Source organism: Elephas maximus, chromosome 3, assembly GCF_024166365.1.
Source record: "Elephas maximus indicus isolate mEleMax1 chromosome 3, mEleMax1 primary haplotype, whole genome shotgun sequence".
Lineage (NCBI taxonomy): Eukaryota > Metazoa > Chordata > Mammalia > Proboscidea > Elephantidae > Elephas > Elephas maximus.
In genome coordinates this window covers 50042037-50062670 of record NC_064821.1, presented here as the reverse complement: position 1 = coordinate 50062670, position 20634 = coordinate 50042037, and the positions used below count along the sequence as shown (strand labels likewise).

General features: G+C 38.0%; 1 protein-coding gene across 5 annotated transcripts in view; it reads right to left on the bottom strand.

Moving 5' to 3' along the window:
• KIF1B (kinesin family member 1B) overlaps positions 1 to 20634 on the bottom strand; it is a 171010-nt gene that overhangs the window by 137164 nt on the left and 13212 nt on the right. For 4 of the 5 annotated variants that reach the window (XM_049877882.1, XM_049877884.1, XM_049877885.1 and 1 more), the window contains exon 2: positions 19267 to 19447. In XM_049877882.1, the coding sequence (XP_049733839.1) occupies positions 19267 to 19372 (106 nt within the window). In that variant the 5' untranslated portion in view covers positions 19373 to 19447. Of the gene's footprint in view, positions 1 to 19266; positions 19448 to 20280; positions 20614 to 20634 lie in introns of those variants that run through there. The other variant, XM_049877883.1, reaches the window with a different exon arrangement.

The window sequence follows — 20634 nt, the reverse complement described above, 5'->3', positions numbered from 1 at the left end:
GTCCAGGCTGGAGAAATAAATTTGGGAGTCACCATCATCTCGGCGACATTGAAAGCCTTAGAAGAGGATGAAATCACCTAGGGAGTCTGTCTTCTCTGTAGACAGGTGGAGAAGAGATCTGTAGACAAAGCCCTGCTGTACTTTTAACATAAGAAGGTAAGGAAGAACTGAGAATGGCCAAGGGGAAAAAGGCAATGGGAACAGCATGGGTTCTGAGAGCTGAAAGGAAAATGTTTCAAGGAGGAAGTCAAACTAAGCTACTATTATTACAATGGCTGTTATCATAACCATATTCTGGACTCCCCTAGAGTCTTTGTTTAGGCTATCTTCTGACGGCTCAAATAAATCCCTTTGCTCACCCTCACCTCTGGCGCTTGGCTCACCATCACATCCAAATCCCTCCTGGTTTCAAGGCTGATTTCCTGACAGCAGCAGCAGAAACTAAGACCTGGCTGTATCTTTTCCCAAGTGCAACATGTAGATGATCCTGAATTTATCCTCACCATACCACCTGGATTGAGAGACCATCTCAAGAACAGATCTGATGCCTTGGTCACTAATGACTGAAGACCTGACGAGTCGTGGAATGACAGCAAGGACATCATACATAAAGAACTCAAGAGGTCATTAAAAAGACAGGAAAGAGAGAAAAGACCAAAATGAATGTCAGAAGAGACTCTGAAACTTGCTCTTGTACATCAAGTAGCTAAACTGAACGGAAGAAATGATAACATAAAAGAGCTGAACAGAAGATTTCAAAAGGTAGCTCAATGAGACAAAGTATTATAATGACATGTGCAAAGACATGGAGACGAAAACCGAAAGGCAAGAACACACTGGGCATTTCTCAAGCCAACAGAATTGAAGAAAAAAAGTCAAGCCTCGAGTTGCAATATTGAAGGATTCTACAGGGAAAATACTAAACAATGCAGGAAGCATCAAAAGAAGATGAAAGGAATACACAGAGTCATGATATCAAAAAAACTGGTTGATGTTCAAAAGCACTGAAAAAGTACTGAAGGAAGAAGTCCAAGCTGCACCGCAGGCATTAGGGGAAAAACAAGGCTACAGAAATTGATGAAATACCAATTGAGATGTTTCAACAAACAGATGCAGTGCTGAAGTGCTCACTCGTCTGTGTCAAGAAATTTGGAAGACAGCTACCTGGCTAACCGACTGGAAGAGATTCATATTTATGCCTATTACCAAGAAAGGTGACCTGAATGAATGCGGAAATTACTGAACAATATCATTAATATCACACACTAGCGAAATTTTGCTGAAGATCATTCAAAAGAGGCTGCAGCAGTGTATCCACAGGGAGCTGCCAGAAATTCAAGCCAGATACAGAAGAGGACGCAGAACCAGGGATAGCACAGCTGATGCCAGATGGATCCTGGCTGAAAGCAAAGAATACCAGAAAGATGTTTACCTGTATTTTACTGAACTATGCAAAGGCACTTGACTGTGTGAATCATAAAAAATTATGGATAACATTGTGAAGAACGGGAATTCCAGAACACTTAATTGTGATCATGAGGAACCTGTACACAGATCAAAAGGCGGTCATTCGAACAGAACAATTGCATACTGTGTGGTTTAAAGTCAGGAAAGGTGTGCGTCAGGGTTGTATCCTTTTACCATACCTATTAAATCTGTTACATGTGAAAGCTGGACAATGAATAAGGAAGACTGAAGAAGAGTTGACGCCTTTGAATTGTGGTGCCGGCGAAGAATATTGAATATACCATGGACCACCAAAAGAACGAACAAATCTGTCTTGGAAGAAGTGTGGCCAGAATGCCCCTTAGAGGCAAGGATGGCAAGACTGCGTCTTACATACTTTGGACATGTTGTCAGGAGGGATCAGTCCCTGGAGAAGGACATCATGCTTGGCAGAGTACAGGGTCAGCAGAAAAGAGGAAGATCCTCAACAAGGTGGACTGACACAGTGGCTGCAACTATGAGCTCAAGCATAACAACGATTGTAAGGATGTTGCAGGACCGGGCAGTGTTTCATTCTGTTGTGCAGAGGGTCGCTATGAGTCAGAAGCGACTCAATGGCACCTAACAACAACAACATTAAATCTGTATGCTGAGCAAATAATCCGAGCAGCTGCACTAGATGAAGTAGAACAGGGCATCAGGATTGTAGTAAGACTCATTAACAACCTGTGTAATGCAGATGATACAACCTTGCTTGCTGAAAGTGAAGAGGACTTGAAGCACCTACTGATGAAGATCAAAGACCACAGCCTTCAGTATGGATTATACTTCAACATAAAGAAAACAAAAATCCTCACAACTGGACCAATAAGCAACATCATGATAAATGGAGAAAAGACCGATGTTGTCGAGGATTTCATTTTACTTGGATCCACAATCAACACCCATGCAAGCAGCAGTCAAGAAATCAAAAAGCGCATTGCATTTGGCAAATCTGCTACAAAAAGCCTCTTTAAAGTGTTAAAAAGCAAAGATGTCTCCTTGAAAACTAAGGTGCACCTGACCCAAGCCATGATGTTTTCAGAAGCCTCATATGCATGCAAAAGCTGGACAATGAATAAGGAAGACTGGAATTGACACTTTTGAATTACTGTGCTGGAGAAGAATATTGAATAGCCCATGGACTGCCGAAAGAATGAACAAATCTGTCTTGGAAGAAGTATGACCAGAATGCTCCTCAGAAGCAAGCACAGGGAAAAGTGCATCTCACATACTTTGGACATGTGATCGGGAGGGATCAGTTCCCGAAGAAGGACATCATGCTTGGTAAAGCAGAGGGTCAGCAAAAAAAGAGGAAGACCCTCAACGAGATGGATTGACACAGTGGCTGCAACAATGGGCTTAAGCATGGTGATGATTGTGAGGATGGCGCAGGATGGGGCAGTGTTTTGTTTTGTTGTACATAAGGTCGCTATGAGTTGGAAGCAACTCAATGACACCTAACGACAACAAGAACATACAACTTTCACACCTTTTCCCTTCTGTCGTCAAACTTTTTATTCTTTGGGTTGTAGCTGACATTGATTATTTAGGAGAGATACAGAAGAGCAAGACAGTATCTTTTATGTAAAGGCTTCCTAAAGAACCATATCTAAGATAAATAGATAAATACCTTCAAAATGACTATCACAAAATGTTTCAAAGGTTCACTGATGAATCACAATCGACCTTTTCTCTCTTGGAGCACCTTCAAGTCAAAACTGGCCTTACAAAGTCTGTTAAATCCCTCAATTTTACCTCCCTTTTTCCTATGCCTTCTTTCCAACTATGATGCAGAAATAATGTTTTAATTACTGAGCCCTAGAAAATAAGCAGTCAAAACAAGATTTGTACTTAAAAGCCTTCTTATTCTTCAGAATAAATTTGTTTACCTAATATCTCAAAGTCTCTGTGCTGCAATTATACTGTTGTTGGCAAACTACTAAAGATTTTGCCTGCAACTGTAATTAACACATCATCGTGGCAACACAGTAACTTTATATTAACTTTTCTAACAAAGAATGTTTTGGGTTTGTTAAAAATCTAGTGACATCTTCAGCACAACCTTCTTCTTCCAAGAGGTTCCAATATCCAAAATTAAGAAAAATGGCACACAAAGTATTTTGTACACCATATATAGTCCAAAACCAAAACCTATAGGCAGCCCCTTCCCCGCATCATATATTTCTAGAAGATGGTATAAAACATATTGCCAGAAAGAAGATTTGAGCAAAAGGCCTACAATGATAAAGTTCCATAATCATTTAAAATAAACTCCAAATCTTTTATAAAACAGGTATAAGCACACTATACGTATTCACTATATAAACATCCCGGAGTATTAAAAAATAAATACACGATAGGGAAACAAAACAAAACTAAAACTCTGTAGTGTCACAGTGACACCCATCTGATAAAAAACAAACAAACTAGCTATAACAAACATTAAACTGAATCTCAGTGAACAATTCTGCTCTTCGTAAACAAAGTCTGAATGATTCTGAAGAGCAATGATTTGAAAGGCCTAGATCTCATTCAATTTAAGTGACCCAGAGATGTCTTAACTGCTAATAATGCCCCCCTTTTTTCCAAGCTTTCCTGCATCAAGAGGCAAATAAAATTTAACCTAACAGTTAAGTTCAAATTAGACACAGACATTTAATATTACTGCACAGAATAGTAAAACAATAAATATTTTGAAAGGCGATGCACATAGTACAGTGGTTAAGAGTCAGGGCTCTCAAGAGCCAGACAACCCACGTTCATTTTCTAGTTCTCCCAATTCCTAAATACGTGCCCTAGGCAAGTTAGCTAATAATTCTTTGCCTCAGTCTACTCATCTGTGAAACAGGGAAAATAAGAGTATCTGATTATTGCAAAGGTTAAATGAATTAAAATCTGTGAGTGCCTAATTGTGCCTGGCACATCTTAGGTGCTCAATCTGTGATGACTGTTGTTGCTGCTGCTTTTTTTGTCAATAATTAATCATGGTTTCCTCCCCACCACCACTAACAGGCAATTTAAAAAGTAAACTCTGCCACTACTGACCATTCAGACTAGGGACACAATAGAAGAAAGTCTCAGATAGAATGGGAGAAAAATGTAGAACAAAATTCAAATTCCTAAAAAAGGCCAGGCCGACCAGACAGATAGAGACTAGAGGAACCCTCAAGTCTATTGCCCTAAGATATCCTTTGAACTTGGGACTGAAGCTATTTCCGGAGGTCACCCTTCAGCCAAACAATAGACTGGTTTATTACACCCATGAATATAGAGACCAGAGGAACCCCCAAGTCTATCGCCCTAAGATACCATTTGAACTTGGGACTGAAGCTATTTCCGGAGATCACCTTTAACCATGAGTCATGTGTTCCTTTAAACAATCAATTATATGAGACCAAACAGTCGACATTTACCCCAAAGCAAAGATGAGAAGGCAAGGAGGAGAAGGGAAGCGAGATCAACGGAAACAGAACACACAGAATGGAAATAATGAGGATGCCAACACACCGTGAAAACTATAGCCAATGTTACGGAACAATGTGCATAAAAATCATTCAATGGGAACCTAATTCGCTGTGTAAGCTTTTACCCAAAACACAATAAAACACTAAAAAAAGGAAAGCCTGTGTTTTGTTTTCCCTTCACCCATTTTGCCTCTTCAAGTTTATTCACAATTACAAAAGGAACTCTCTGGTATCAGGCCAGAACAATGTCACGGGGAAACAATAAGTGTTGTTAAATCATTTCCTCATTTGTGCTGCTTCTGCTAATTCTAGTGGTAGAGTTTTCTGTTCTGCCAAAACAGAAAGGGCTTCCCAGACATTCCCTACCTTTCTCCATCCTAACTCTCAACTATGTAGATGGCCCTCCTCCTCAGTGCTTTCGTAACAGTCACCACACTGCTTTCATTATTTATCTCCATCTAAGACAAGACAAAAAGCCCTGAGAGCTTGGTGGCTTCCGGGCTTATGCTTGCTGAACAACAAAAACCTAATTTCCTATAGACACTCTCAACAACTTCATTTCATACTTCTTATTCCTACCACATTCATCCCTAAACAATCTAATATTAACTTTAGCCCACTAAAAAAAACTTTTCTATGTATAAAATAATCACATTTCTTGATACACTACAGAAAAGTAAACCTATGAATGCCTACTTGGCGTAGTGTCTGATGGGAATTATGGCCCCTTTCACGGTCTAACTGGATTCCAGAGTCTGCTAGCTCCCATTACAGCACTTCACACTCCACTGGGCAACTACCAAAAACAACCAGCATCACGTTATTGACACAGACTTTTAAAATGAACCCAAAACAGCTCTTGAGAACTGAAAAAAGGCATTAAAACAAAACTGGGTATGGTCGCTTTCTCCTATGAGAAACCAATGAATGCACTCACAAAGGCTGCATGAAGTACAGTTTAGTTTTTAATTAAGGCAACGTCAAAAAGACTAGGACAATAAAATGCAAAATAGCAAGAAAAGATAACTAGGTTTTCTACAGAAAGATTTTCTCTAGTCATCTCACTTCGTTGTTTTGGAATCTAGACATGAGAATCATTTATTTCAGTAATAAACTAGTTCAAATTATGTTATAAATATAATAATATAATAAAAAGCTGCTCCAAATATACAACTGAAAGGAATTCCTCCAACTAACTTAGTAATTGGTTCAATTATTTCTGCCTTTAAACTTACATTATCACTGAAAATAATTAAGGTACCAAAACCAACCACAAAAAGAAATTTAAGAAATAATTTTTAATATACCATCCTATATGGAATGGTGCTCTCTAGTTTTAGACAACCCGAGATTTCATTCGATCCTCACAATGACCCTGAGATATTAGGCTGAGTAGGCATCAGCAACATCTCCATTTAATAATTGAAGAACCTAAGGCTCAAGTGTCTTGATAATGGAGAATTAGCTAAAAAATGTACAGCTCATAAGTACCATAGAATACGTATATGATAGCTATAAATAAATAAATAAGTGCTGGCAAGGATGTGAAGAAACAGGAAGCCTCATGCATTGCTGGCAGGAATGTAAAATGCTGCGGCCACTGAGGAAAACAGTTTGATGGTTCCTCAAAAAGTTCAACATAGAATTACCATGTTGTTGTTATTGTGTGCCATCAAATTGATTCCTATTCATAGCGACCCTACTGGACACAACAGAACTGCCTCATGGGGTTGCCTAAGCTGTAAATTTCACAGGAGCAGATCGCCAGGTCTTTTCTCCCGCTGAACCACTGGTGGGTCTGAATCCCTGACTCTTAGTAGCTGAACACTTAAAACCATTATGCCACCAGGGCGCCTTAGAATTACCATGTGACCTAGCAATTCCACTCCTAGGGATACAGCCAAGAGAAATGAAAACAAACGTCCACACAAACTTGTAGATGAATGCTTAGAGCATTATTCTCAAAAGCCAAAAAAGGAAACAACTCAAATGTCTCTCAGTGGACGAACAGATAAACATACTGTGGAATATACATATGATAGGATACTATTCAGTCATAAAAAGTGATGAAGTACTGGTACGTGCTACAATTTGGATAAACATTATGCTAAGTGAAGAAAGTCAGACACAAAAGGTCACATATTGTATGATTCCTTTTATATGAAATATCCAGAACAGGCAAATCCACAGAGACGGAAACAGATTAGTGGTTGCCAGGGGATGGAATGGGGGCATGATGAGTGATTACTTTATGGATATGGGGTATTCCTTTGGGGTGATGAAAAGCTTGACACTAGATAGAGGTGGTCGTTGTACAACATTGTGAATAAACTGTCACTGAATTTCGCATTTTAAATGGTTAATTTTGTATGAATTTTACTTCAATTAAGAAAACAGAATATTACATAGTCAATAAAATTTGGATCATGACAAGCACTTAAGACATGGGGAAATGAACCCAATATACTATTAGGTAAAAGAACAAGAAGCTGCAATGGTTTGACAGCATGAGAGAGGAGGTCACTGCTCAGACTTCAGCTTTTATTGTGAGTGAAAAGGGAACCATTTCCAGGTTTTGATGGAAAACATGACATAATGTGACTTCTGTTCTAAAAGGATCACTCTAGTTGCTCTGTTGAGACCTGACTGCTGGGGGACAAGTTAGGAGGTTACAGCAGGTGGTCATGAAAAGTGGTCAGATTCCGAATACATTCTGAGGCAGAGCCCACAAGACATCTGATGAATTGGAGGGTGAGAGAGAGAAGTCAAGGACGATGCCATAGTTTTTGCCCTCAGCAATTACAAAGGTAAGAGCTGCCATTAATTGAGTTGAGGGGAATACAGGGGAGCAGGGCTGGAATAGGATATATCAGGAACTCAGTTTCGAACACGCTGAGTTTGAAGTACCTACTGAAAGGTCAAGATGTCAAGGAGATAGCTGCATAAACTGCCTTCTATAAACACTTCCTTTTTTCCTGCCGGTATGTAGCTTACATTCTTCTTCACAGCAGTCCTGTGGTTTTAAGGTTCAAGTTGTCTAGCAATAGGTGATTAGCTAAATAAAGTATGATTATAATACAACAGAATACTATGCAACCATTAAAATTATATTCTTGAAGTAAGAATACTTAGGTATGTGCTCAAAAGATTATGGAATAGAATTAACATATACTATTTAATTTCCAAACACTGTGTTCAAATGAAGGGGAAAAGATACAGAAAAAAATAATTTTTCCCCTTCATTTGTTCAGATCTTACTCTATGTTCATTGATTCATCCGTTTATTCACTGAGTGCCTATTAAATAACAGGCCTATGATAGGTACTCAGAATAAGATATATATGGTCCTACCTCAGAGTTAATTAACCTTTTCTATTAGGAAGAGAGATCTTGGCTGAAAGCAGAGGATACCAGAAAGATGTTTACCTGTGTTTTATTGGCTATGCAAAAGCACAACTGTGTGGATCATAACAAACTATGGATAACATTGTGAAGTACAGGAATTCCAGAACACTTAATTGTGCTCATGTGAAACGTGTACACAGACCAAGGCAGTCATCTGAACAGAACAAGCAGATACTGTGTGGTTTAAAATGCATCAAAGTTGTATCCTTTCATCATACTCATTCAAACAGTATGCTGAGCAAATAATCCGAGAAGCTGTACTATATGAAAAAGAATGCAGCATCAGGGTTGGAGGAAGACTCATTAACAACCTGTAATATGCAGATGGCACAACCTTGCTTGCTGAAAGTGAAGAGGACTTGAGCACTTACTGATGAAAATCAAAGACCACAGCTTTCAGTATGGATTACACCTCAACATAAAAAAAAAAAAAAATCCTCAAAACTGGACCAATAAGCAACATCATGATAAATGAAAAGATTGAAGTTGTCAAGGATTTCATTTTACTTGGATCCACAATCAACGCCCACGGAAGCAGTAGTCAAAAAATCAAATGACACACAGCATTGGGCAAATCGCCTGCAAAAGACCTCTTTAAAGTGTTAAAAAGTTAAGATGTCACTTTGAGGACTAAGGTGAGCCTGATTCAAGCCATGGTAATTTCAATCACCTCATATGCATGCGAAAGCTGGACAACGAACAAGGAAGACCAAACAAGAATTGATGTCTTTGAATTGTGGTGTCAACAAAGAATATTGAATATACTATGGACTGCCAGAAGAATGAACAAATCTGTCTTGGAAGAAGCATAGCCAGAATGCTCCTTAAGTGAGGATAGTGAGACTTCATCCTACATACTTTGGATATGTTATCAGGAGGAACGAGTCCCTGGAGGACATTATGCTTGGTAAAGTAGAGGGTCAGCGAAAAAGAGGAAAACCCTCAATTGGACAGACTGACACAGTGGATGCAACAATGAGCTCAAACATAGCAACGACTGTGAAGATGGCACAAGACTAGGCAGTGTTTCACTCGGTTGCACGAAGGGTCACTATGATTTGGAACCAACTCAGTGGCACCTAACAACAACGAATTAGGAAGAGACAAACAAGAAATTATAATTAAGTGTGCTATAGCTCTAAATGTTATATGCATTGAGACAATGAATACTTAGAACAAAATGATAAGGAATATTTATTACTGAAGTAAGCACTCATTTGATTTATCATTCCTATTGTTAAAGGACAATATAAAGAATAACACAGTATTCTTAAAAAAAAAAAAAAAAAAATTTAAACCTCAATTTGTCCCTCAATAAGCAGTGGACTTAACCAGGGTCAGCTTTTGGATTAACAATCATGATGATATAGTCTATGTAAGAATGAACTACACACGAATTCTTAAATCAAAATCCATTCAATCCATTTTTATACTGATTTACCATATGTTATTAAAAGTAATGGATATATCACAAGAAGAAAACAATATTTAAGGCAATTCTCATAACTTTTTCTAGCCATCTAACTCTATGCAATCCCGTCCTGCACTTTGGGTGCCATGTGAGATGGTGCATCTAGATCACTATGGTATTAAAAATGGTTCAGTATTTAGAAGGAGCCCTGGTGGCACAGTAGTTAAGAACTGTGTGGTTTAAAATGCAAAACCAAAAAGTCAGCAGTTTGAATCCACCAGCCGCACCCTGGAAACCCTATGGAGCAGTTCTACTCTGTGCTATAGGGTCACCATAGAGTCACTATGAGATGGAATCGACTTGATGGCAAACAACAACATAGGTTTCCTGATGTCTGTTCTGAAAACTAAAATCTGTAATTATACTAAAAATACTCTCCATAACATGAAAAAGTCTATTAGATATATTTTTCCCCTTAAATTATCTAGAAAAAATAGTTTGAAAAACATAGATACCTTTGATCAAGTAACTCCTATTCTAAAAATTTTTGCTCAGGAAATTTACACAAGTATTCCTTTTCGAGGATGGTTATTGGAGTGCTCATAAAAAAACTAAGTAACTATATATCCACATTGTAGAATTTCATATACTCACTAAAAATCAAGTAGAGAAATATACCCACTTCTCAGTTATCGATAGGTTAAGTTCTGAAGACCAGGGTGTTCTGTGAAATTGGCATTATGCAAAAATGGAGGACGACCACATCAGACCACAAAATAGAGGATGACTACATCATTACTTAACTGCCAAATTACATTGTTACATAACTGCCAAACCACTGACAATGATGGCCCAGCCAAATTGACACATAACCCTAACCATCACAACCAGCATTATTCTCGCCCTGCACCTTGGCGTTTGTTACTGCCAGACATATGTTATTAACGTGCAAAATAGCTGGAGAGCAGATTTTTTTTTTACTGTTGTCATAAATGCAAGACATTGGATAATGAGATACTCAATAAGTGAGGAGTACGTGTACTTAATTACATTTAAAATATTAGATTAGAAGATCAAAAACAAAATTACAAAATGGTACATATATTATAACCCAATTATATAACACATTTAATATGTGTGAGAGTGCAAGGAAAAAATTAGATGAATATGCATCAAATGTTCACATTACACCAAAAACACAACAAAATATTATTAAAAAAAAAGGAAAAAATGTTAACGGTAGTTCTTTCGAGTGACCGGATTAGAAGTGATTTTTCTTTCTGCTTTGTGCTTTCTGTATTTTCCAGTTGCTTTTGTTTTCAGAATGAAAGGCATTACACATTAGCCTTAAATTAGAACTGAGTGCTTCACATCATTTGCGGATATACTGAATAAATATGTTCAATAAATTATCCTGAAACTGGGGTAAGGGTAGGTAGAAATTGAGCTATCCGTGACAGTTTACAAACCACCTTCCTTTTGTATGTTTTACTAACTAAAAGTATTAAACTACAAAGATTCATGGAGTAAAACTGCTACCAGGGAAAACACCACAGAATCATCAATCCTCAAGAGTCAGAAAAGTTATCAGTATCTGGGAAGGATCATAATATGTTACTGTTTGCTACAAATAATTGGGATTTCTCAAACAAGTAAAAGCTTCCCAAAACTCCAAGCCTCGTTTTGCTCTGATATATTTCAAAACATATTTAGACAAATATGATTGTTCTGTAAGATATCTGAAAGAAATAATTACTAATTCAAAGGAACAATTATATACAGCACATGACAGGAGAAAGGTAAAGAAAATTCAATTGACTGAACACCTATTATGTGCCAAGAACAGCTTTAGGTTAGGTACAAGGAATGTGAAACAATCTTGGAACTACTACTTTCCCTACGAGGTGAAAAACTGCTTATCAGTCTTATGTAAACCTGTTTTGTCCAAGCTCATGCCTAAAACAAGGCAGTATGAAGGACTCTTAGAGCCAGATGGAAGGAGAACTGATTAAAGGGGAAACAAAGATGCTATTTATTCTAATTTGCTTAGAAAATGCATATCAACAGCCCAAGATAATTTCTCTGTACATCAACCTCAGTATTTTCCTAATATAAAGAAAACCATGACAGGACACGGGGATCAACTACTGCTGCAAAATGACAGTCCAGAGTAAAGAATCCTCTTTTGTCCATCACAGCAACCAGGAGATGCATCATCCTCAGCTGCTCTCAGACCCAGAACTATAAATACAAGCTCCACAGCTGGCACTTGTGGAAAATTTTAAGATATGCAAACAATCATGTTTTCAACACCAACAGGCCATTAATTTTTGTTCCTATAACCAGCCAACCCTCTATTAAAAAATAGTGGAAGTCATCTTCAGTTCTGGAATCAAGCAGACAGGCAGTGCAGAGAAGTTTAAAAGATATGCTTACAGTTTGCCAAAAACAATTTTTTTCACATAAAAAAGTCTTGCTATGACACTTCAAAGTAAACAATGCAATGAAAGTTTAAAATAGTGGAAGACAAAAGAAAATACACTTGATTTCTCATCTAGAAAAGGGTATAATCCAATGACCTTCTTTATGACGATAAACTTTATCCCAGTAGAAGAAAAACACCATAAGAAATACGGGAACACATTCCACAATGTCAGTTTAGTAAGTTACCACAAAAAGTCATGAAATACTAGACAAGATTGTGTTTTATTTCAAAATTAAAAAAAAAAAAGTTTAATGCCACTGGTACCCACACTGATTTCAATCTGTTTTACTGAACCCTACTCCCTATGCTGTATAAGCCACTTTGTCTTCTTGTTGCTTAACTTCTTACACTCGGAGTGACTAAAATGACAGTCATTTAATCTACACAGACAGGTAAATTTGGGGGGAAAAAGGAGCAAAAAAGTGACTAGAAGCCTTCAGAAACAGCAGGCTGGGGACAGGAGGCAAATTTTGTGGACCTGTGCCTATGACAGGATATGCCATTTACTGATATGGACAGGCATGGCTACACAAAATATATAGAAAGAGAAAGCAATAACAGTAAGACAAAAACCCAGGTACCCACCGACCAGTTATGAAACAGAACATTTTCTCACCTTTGCAGGACCACTGCATGACCCTCCCACATCTCTTTCCCCACCATCCCCCCTCTTTGAGGCACTATTACCCTGAATTTTTTTTTATTATTGCCCTTACTTTATAGTTTTAGCCCATGTGCTTGTATGGAATAAAGAATATAGAGAATAGCTTTGCATCTTTTGAAATTTATGTAAATAAAATACATTCAGTTTCTTTTGAAACTTGCTTTTTTTTTTTAACTAAACATCTGTGTGTAGCTGCACTTCATTTATGATTTGTGTTGTATGCATGTGTAGTAATCCTTCTCCTCTTTGCCGTGTTCTATTGGCAAATGTACCACGATCTATTTTTCCATTCCCCTGCTGATGGACAGGAAACCCTGGTGCCGTAGTGGTTAAGAGCTACAATTGCTAACCAAAAGGTCGGCAGTTTGAATCCACCAGGAGCTCCTTGGAAACCCTATGGTGCAGTTCTACCCCGGCAGTCCTACTCTGTCCTACAGCATCGCTGTGAGTCGGAATCGACTCAACAGCAACAGGTTTGGTATGTGGCTGATGGACACTGGGTGTATTTCCGGGTTTTTTTTTTTTTTGGTATAAGAAAAAAAAGTGCTATTAGGAGTTTAAATGCCCAAATCTTCAGCAGTTTTAGTGACTCTCAATGAAATGTAATAAATTGGTAGAGGTTACAGAGAGACATGATTGGGCAAGAGTGAGATTTGCAGTCACAGAATGAATACTAACAAAGAACGGGCTTAAAAAAAAATGTGAAAATTCCATCCAACTCTAAGGTTACAGCATAGGGTACAGAAGTGGAGAAATAGCTAAAGAGCCTATCCTACTTTTCCAGCAATATCGTGAAGTACTCTCAATACCTGTGTCTACAGAAATTCCACAGTCGGTGGTTTTAATGCACAGAAATATACCTTCTCACAATTTAGGTGGCTAGAATTCCAAATTCAGGGCACTGGCTCTAGGGAAAGGTTCTCTCCGTCTGCTGGGGGGAATTCTTGTCTTTGCTTCTCTAGCATTCTTCTCAGCATTCCTCTGTTCCTTGAATCTCCACATGGCAGATTCTTTCTCCCATCTGTGCCTGCATGGTAGCAGGCACATAGTAGTCTTTACTTCATTTCTTCCATTTGTAGTATCTACCCTGGGTTTGATCCACCACTGTACTTCAGAAAGATGTAACTTGTTTTCTAGGTTTCATAGGTCCATCGATGGAGAGGAATTATGCCCCAAAGTCTCACCTATACTTGATTAGATGATTCAGAAGATGAGATTTTGGACTTAAGAGTTGATTTAAGACTTTTGGGATGATGTGACAGATTCTGCATGTGTGAAGGACAAGAATTTTGGGGGGCCAAAGAGGAATGTTATGTATTGAATTGTGTCCCCTGAAATACGTGTTGAAATCCTAACCCCCATACCTGTGGATGTGGCCCTATTTGGGAATAGGGTCTTCTTTGTTATGTTAATGAGGCCATGTCAGTGTAGGGTGTGGTTTAAATCTAATCACTTTTGAAATACAAAAAGAGCAGATCAGACACACAGACAAGCAAGCACAAACCTTGGAAAGATAGGTATCACTTGTAGATTGCCAAGGAACCAGGAATGCTGAAAAGAACACTAGAGAAGCTGAGACAAGGATTTTCCCCCACAGTGGACAGAGAGAGAGCCTCGTCCTAGAGCCAGCACCCTGAATTCAGACTTGTGGCCTCCTTAACTGTGAGAAAATAAATCTCTGTTAAAGCTACCACTTTTGGTATTCTGTTACAGCAGCACTCAGAAACTAAGACACTGTTATGGAGTTTATACTTTATTCTGATTTAACTCATTATGTCCTAGCTTATCCTGGAAAAGATTTTGGAAAACTAGTGACTCTTAACCTTTTTTTTTTTTTTTTGGAGACACAAATCCCTCTAAAAATGTATTGAAAGTGGTTCCTCTCCTGAGGAAAATACACAACATACATTTTGCATATAATTTCAAGGGGTTCTCAGAAACTCAGAAGTCTATCCAAAGACCCCAAGATAAGAAACTCTGACTAAAATGCAAGTGAGAATTAGCTGATCCTAACGAGAGAAGATATCCCTATGTGGCACAAATGGTTTGCATCCAACTGCTAACTTAGAGGTTGGCGGTTCAAACCCATCCACTAGCAGCACCATGGAAGAAAAGCCCTGGCAATCTGCTTCCATTAAGATTACAGTCAAGAAAACTCTACAGAGCAGTTCTACTCTGTTACACACGCGGTCGCCGTAAGTTATCTAGACAACAATGAAGAATGACAACAATGAGAGAAAAAACTAAAGACTAACTAGGAAAGACTAGAATACACAATTGCATTAAGACCCTAACTTTAACCATTTAACCAAACTGGAACAACAACAACAAAAAAAGCCCATCTAAATGCTGTCAGCAGACTGTGATAAGGAGGTAAGAAGAGAGGTTATTTTTCTTTCCCCCCTTCTCTACTTTCCAAGATGTTTCTAAAGATAAATTATATACATTTACATTTCTTTTCCTACCAAACCAAAACCAAACCCGTTGCCATCGAGTCAATTCCAACTCAGAGCAACCCTAGAGAACAGAGTAGAACTGCCCTACAGGGTTTTCAAGGGGTGGCTGGTGGATTCAAACTGCCGACCTTTTGGTCAGCAGCTAAGCTCTTAACCACTGGGCCACCAGGGCTCCTCTTTTCATATAGTTATATTAACTTATGCTAGGAAAAAAAAAAAAAAGAAATTTAGAAGCATTCCTGTCAAAAATCTTCCTTTCTAAACCTCCACTCTGTCCCTGCCCTTCCTCCATCTCAAATTTTCATCACTGGACATGAAGTCATTCTTTTTACCAGTTTTGATGTGAAACATTAGGTTTAGAAATGTACACATGTGAATGAAAAAGCCTTAAAAAAATGTACAATGTAGGCCATAAACAAGAAAATATAGGGTTACTTCTATTCCACTAAGACTTGGGCACTGGAAAAAAAAAAAAAAAAAAGAACCTCAGGGCAAAGAAAGATTGAGAAATATATGGAAGAGGTTTACCACAGGGCAAGAGACAGAATCCTGTGGTTAAAGACAAAGCAAAATGTCACAGCTCAATCACGAGAAGGAGTGTATCTCACATTATGAGGGAGAAGCAGCTTTATTATTCACCTCCTGCTTTTCTGGAGGAATTTACAGTTTCAATGTCTCCACAAATGTGAGCAGTTAGATAATTAACTTTGTCCCAATTTCCTTTTTAAAAAGTAATTAAACAATAAAAATGTTTCCGAAGTGGGAGAAACTTGGAATACAACGGCATATTATTAAACAAAGCCATTTATATATGCTTGGGATCCCAAAATGTCAAGGCAGTAACATTTATCTGCACCATGGAAAATACCTGCTCCGAGACCTGAAAGTGCTTAAATAAAACTGTGACGACTCAGTTCTCAGATTTTCCCTAAAGCACTCTTCACCCTCTCCTGCTTTTTCATAAGAGACCTTATGGTAGGAACATTCCGTTGCATTCCATCTGCAATCAGCTGTAATCCCTGGGAGCAGCAGTCCAGGCCTGCTGCCAACATAGCAACCTTCTAACGCAGCTAACACATGTGGCTATAGCAAATTCATTTCATTTTTTTGCACCAATTCTAGGTTCAAAAAGCATGCACTCTCAATCTTAAGCCCTTTTTTTTTTTTTTTAAATAAGCCATTAATACCTTCTAAACATAGCATCTTTCATCCAAATGCCTCTCCAAGCACTTAAAAATGATTTGCATTCTGGACCAATGGAAATAGGGAACCTGGGGTGGAGAAGGGGAGAAGGGGAGAGTGTTGACACATCGCGGGGTTGACAGCCAGTGCCACAAAACAATTTGTGCGTTAACTGCTTAATGAAAAACTAATTTGCTCTGTAAACTTCCACCTACACCACAAAAAAAGTTAAAAAGATTACTTGCACTAAATGTAAGTCAAAATTACTAAGAAATCGTCATACAAAATTGAAAACAGAAAGCAGAAGTAAAAAAACAGAAAATGCCAAAAATTCTAAAGAAAAGCTTCTCTTAAGATTAGATAATTAGCTTTCCAAGAATAGACAACTTTTCAAGGGAGCCAATAAGTCATGGGCAAAGCAGCCATCAACTTTGAAAGTATTTACCTAGAAACCAATCCTAATTTTTCCAAGACTGATTTATCTCACGAGATTTTGTTTCGGTAGACCAGTATTAAGTTAAAATTCACAAATGTCTCCTCACAGTTTTAATCGGTAGGAAGGTGGTGTATTGCAGGAGAAAAGGAATTCCAGTTGAGGGTCAGGAGTCCTGATGTCGAGTCCTAACATTGCCACTGTAAAAAAGCAAAAAAGTCCCAAAAGATTTGGGACTTTTTGGTTCTGCTTCATTAATTGGGGCATTAGATGATGTCTAAAGTTTCTTTCAGCTCTAATAAGCTACAATTCCAAAGTTTTTCCCAAACACTAACCTGGATGTTTAGTTTGTCTTATTCATCCCTCAAGATCTAGCTTAAATGCCGTATCATCTATGAAGCCTTATGTCTGCCCTTTGCCAAATTCACTCTTGCACTTTTTTAAAACCTGTTTTTATGACAATTATCATTTTGATCATTTTTACCTCATATTATTTCAGTATGTCTCATCTCTCCTATCACAGACTTTAAAACCTCCTTAAGGGCAGGGTACAATGGTACATACAACTCTGATTCCTACAGACTCACATTATAGCAGACTCTGAAAAGGGAGGAAGGAAAAGAAAGGAATAGCAAGGCAGGGCAGAGCCACTAAGTCTGTTCTCTAGAAAAGTTTTGGACAACACATGTTGGAAAAGCCATTGATTGTTCAGTACTGCTCTTAAGGTAGTTCACAGATTGGTTTTGATGGTACTGGTACAATGTAACTATATCTATTCTAGCCAAATTATTAATGACTTTTAATAAAAATCAGGGATCTCTTCTTTAATATTTCATCAAAAGACATATCAATACTTTCAATAATTCCAGAGAGACTTCTGTGGTAGATAGCAAGAATGGGTAAATATAGAACGTATGCTCGTGCAAACTCTAAAATATAGGGTTCTATCCTCAAGAGAGGAGCCCTGGTGGCACAATGGTTAAGAGCTATGGCTGCTAACCAAAAGGCCGGCAGTTTGAATCTACCAGCTGCTCCTTGGAAACCGTATGGGGCAGTTCTACTCTGTCCTATAGGGTCTCTATGAGTTGGAATCAATTAGATAACAACAGGTTTTTATGCCCAAGAAAGGAGCCCTGATGGCGCGGTGGGTAAGCGCTCAGCTGCTAACCAAAAGGTCAGCAGTTCAAACCCACCAGCCACTCTGCGGGAGAAAGATGTGGCAGTCTGCTTCCATAAAGATTATAGCCTTGAAACCCTATGGGGCAGTTCTACTCTGTCCTACCGGGTCGCTAGGAGTCAGAATCGACTCCACGACATCTGTGTTTTAATCCTCAAAAGATGTTCAACTAGGAATCTTACTTTCTTCCACAAGTGATAACATCTGTCTGAAATCATTCATCCAGACTGAGTACAGTATCTGGAAAATTTTACTTTTTCTCCTAAACTTCTATTATTTTCCATTTAATTAAAATAACATGGTCAAAGAGAGAAATGTACAGCTTAGAAACAATGATACCAAATGCCTTCTTTCTTAACCATCAATAACCTCTTAGTAAGTTGATCCAGATGATCAAAAAATTGCAAAGTTGGAAAGTCAAGCAGACCCCTATACATTTGTTAGAAAAAAAAGCCCTATTAACTTATATGGATATTTTTCATGCTAAAATCTCAAAGGACCCAACTTTTATAAGTTATAAACATGAATTGTATTATTCAGTTAGTTAAAACATAGAAATAAAATGAAGATTGAAAAGTAAGCTATTACACCCTATCACTAACGAAAAAGGGGAAAAAAAAAAAAAAACCAAAACACTATGTTAGAATAAGATAACCCCAACTGCTGCTTAAGCTATCTCTAGAAGGAAGCCTAACACAAGTTGCCTCTAGGGAGAGGAACTGGTTGACTGTGTGACAGGGTGTGAGGAAGTCTTTGTATTGCCCACTCTTTATACCTTTTGAATTTTATACCATGTAAGTAAATGACCTACCTAGTCTCTCTCACACACACACAGAATCAAAATTGAGGGAAAAACATTAACACTAGCTTAAATTAGTTTCATTATCCAGGAATTTCTCAATTATAAAGAGTAAAATAAACAGCCCATATTTAAATACACTACTGCAAATATCACAGGGGGGAAACATTCAATGGATCATTCAGAATAGAAAAGTTCAAAGTGTTAATACCCAAGCGTGAATTTTCTATGATCACAGCAAGAAGGGACAGGAGGGCAGATGGAAGGTGAGGAATAATGAGCAGAAAACAACATGCACTCACTGGTCGAGTTGCCTTGCATCTGGATGATGCATTTGGACTCCTTGCTGGTCTCTCGAGAGTTGAAGGGCCGCACCCGAACAGCCACCTTCACTGAGGCTCCCGACATTCTGATGGCCTTGGTATATATATGCAGACCAGAAATAAAGAAGCAAATCTTCTTCTGAAGTTATGTTCAAGTTTCCTTTAAAAGAAAAAAAAAAAAAAATCCATACAAAGTAGTCAGAATTTTAAGCTAACCTGAACATCAGAGCTACTATCTTAATACTATTTGTTTCCATTTCTTAAAACCTCATCCCTTTTCTCCCCTGCAAATCTTATATTCTCAACAGAAAATTATTCAAATAGAAAATTTAAGGCTGAAATTTGTTTTCCTACTCCATTATCTCTTTTCCATACCTAAAAGCCCCAAAATGCAATAATAAAAAACACAACAGCAAAGTAACAGCCATCTTGCTTTATGTTCCTGCTTCAATCTTCAAAAATACATGAGTAGCACAAAACACTTATTTAAAGAGAATTCCTTAAACAAGTTAACTTTCCACCTGCAAAGTCACTCATGACTCTTTAAAGAAATGCACTGATCTTTTTATAAAGTTTTTAAAACACTCAGTGTACACGATATTTAATTAAACAATAAAGGACAAGGATAAGTTCCAGAGAGTTCCTTCAGTTTTTAACTACACACCATTTCCTTTAACTGCCAACAACCTCGCCCACGTATCCATTTGACCCTCAGAACTGCCCTGAAATAAGCAAAGAAGGATCCAAGAGACCCAGGTTCTATCCTCAGATGGGCCACTTACTCCTGGTAGAATCAAATCACTATATTTCACTTCTGAATGAAGTCCCAGAAAAAAATGTGAAATTTTTCAGAGAAATAGTCTCCCTCCTAACAGAACAAAACCAATATTATTCTGTGAAAAGAGCTCACATAAGTAATTTCCACAAGAAACAAGAGATCTCTCTAGTCAGGGGAAGAAATCTGTATTCTATAAAAAAAAAAAAAGTACTTACGATTCCAACCACTAGGGAGTTCCAAGAGAACTTATATCTGACCAACATTTTTCCACAGAATTAGGTAGGGATTAAGAAAGGCCAACCACCAGCTGAACAACTACCAATGCCTTCCTTGGGAAAGAGCAAAAAATAAATGAGAATAAAACAAAATAAAAACCCAAAAGTCACTCTCTATATCACCATTCTCTTATTTTTTTAACAGCATTATCACTATTTGAACAATGTCCATCTCTCTCACCACCACCAGAATGCTCAGAGATCTCTCTCATTTGCTAGCACTTAGAACGGCATCTGTTGTAAGCGCTCAGAAAATGTTTGCTGAATGAATTACTGAATTATGCTTCCCAGTTA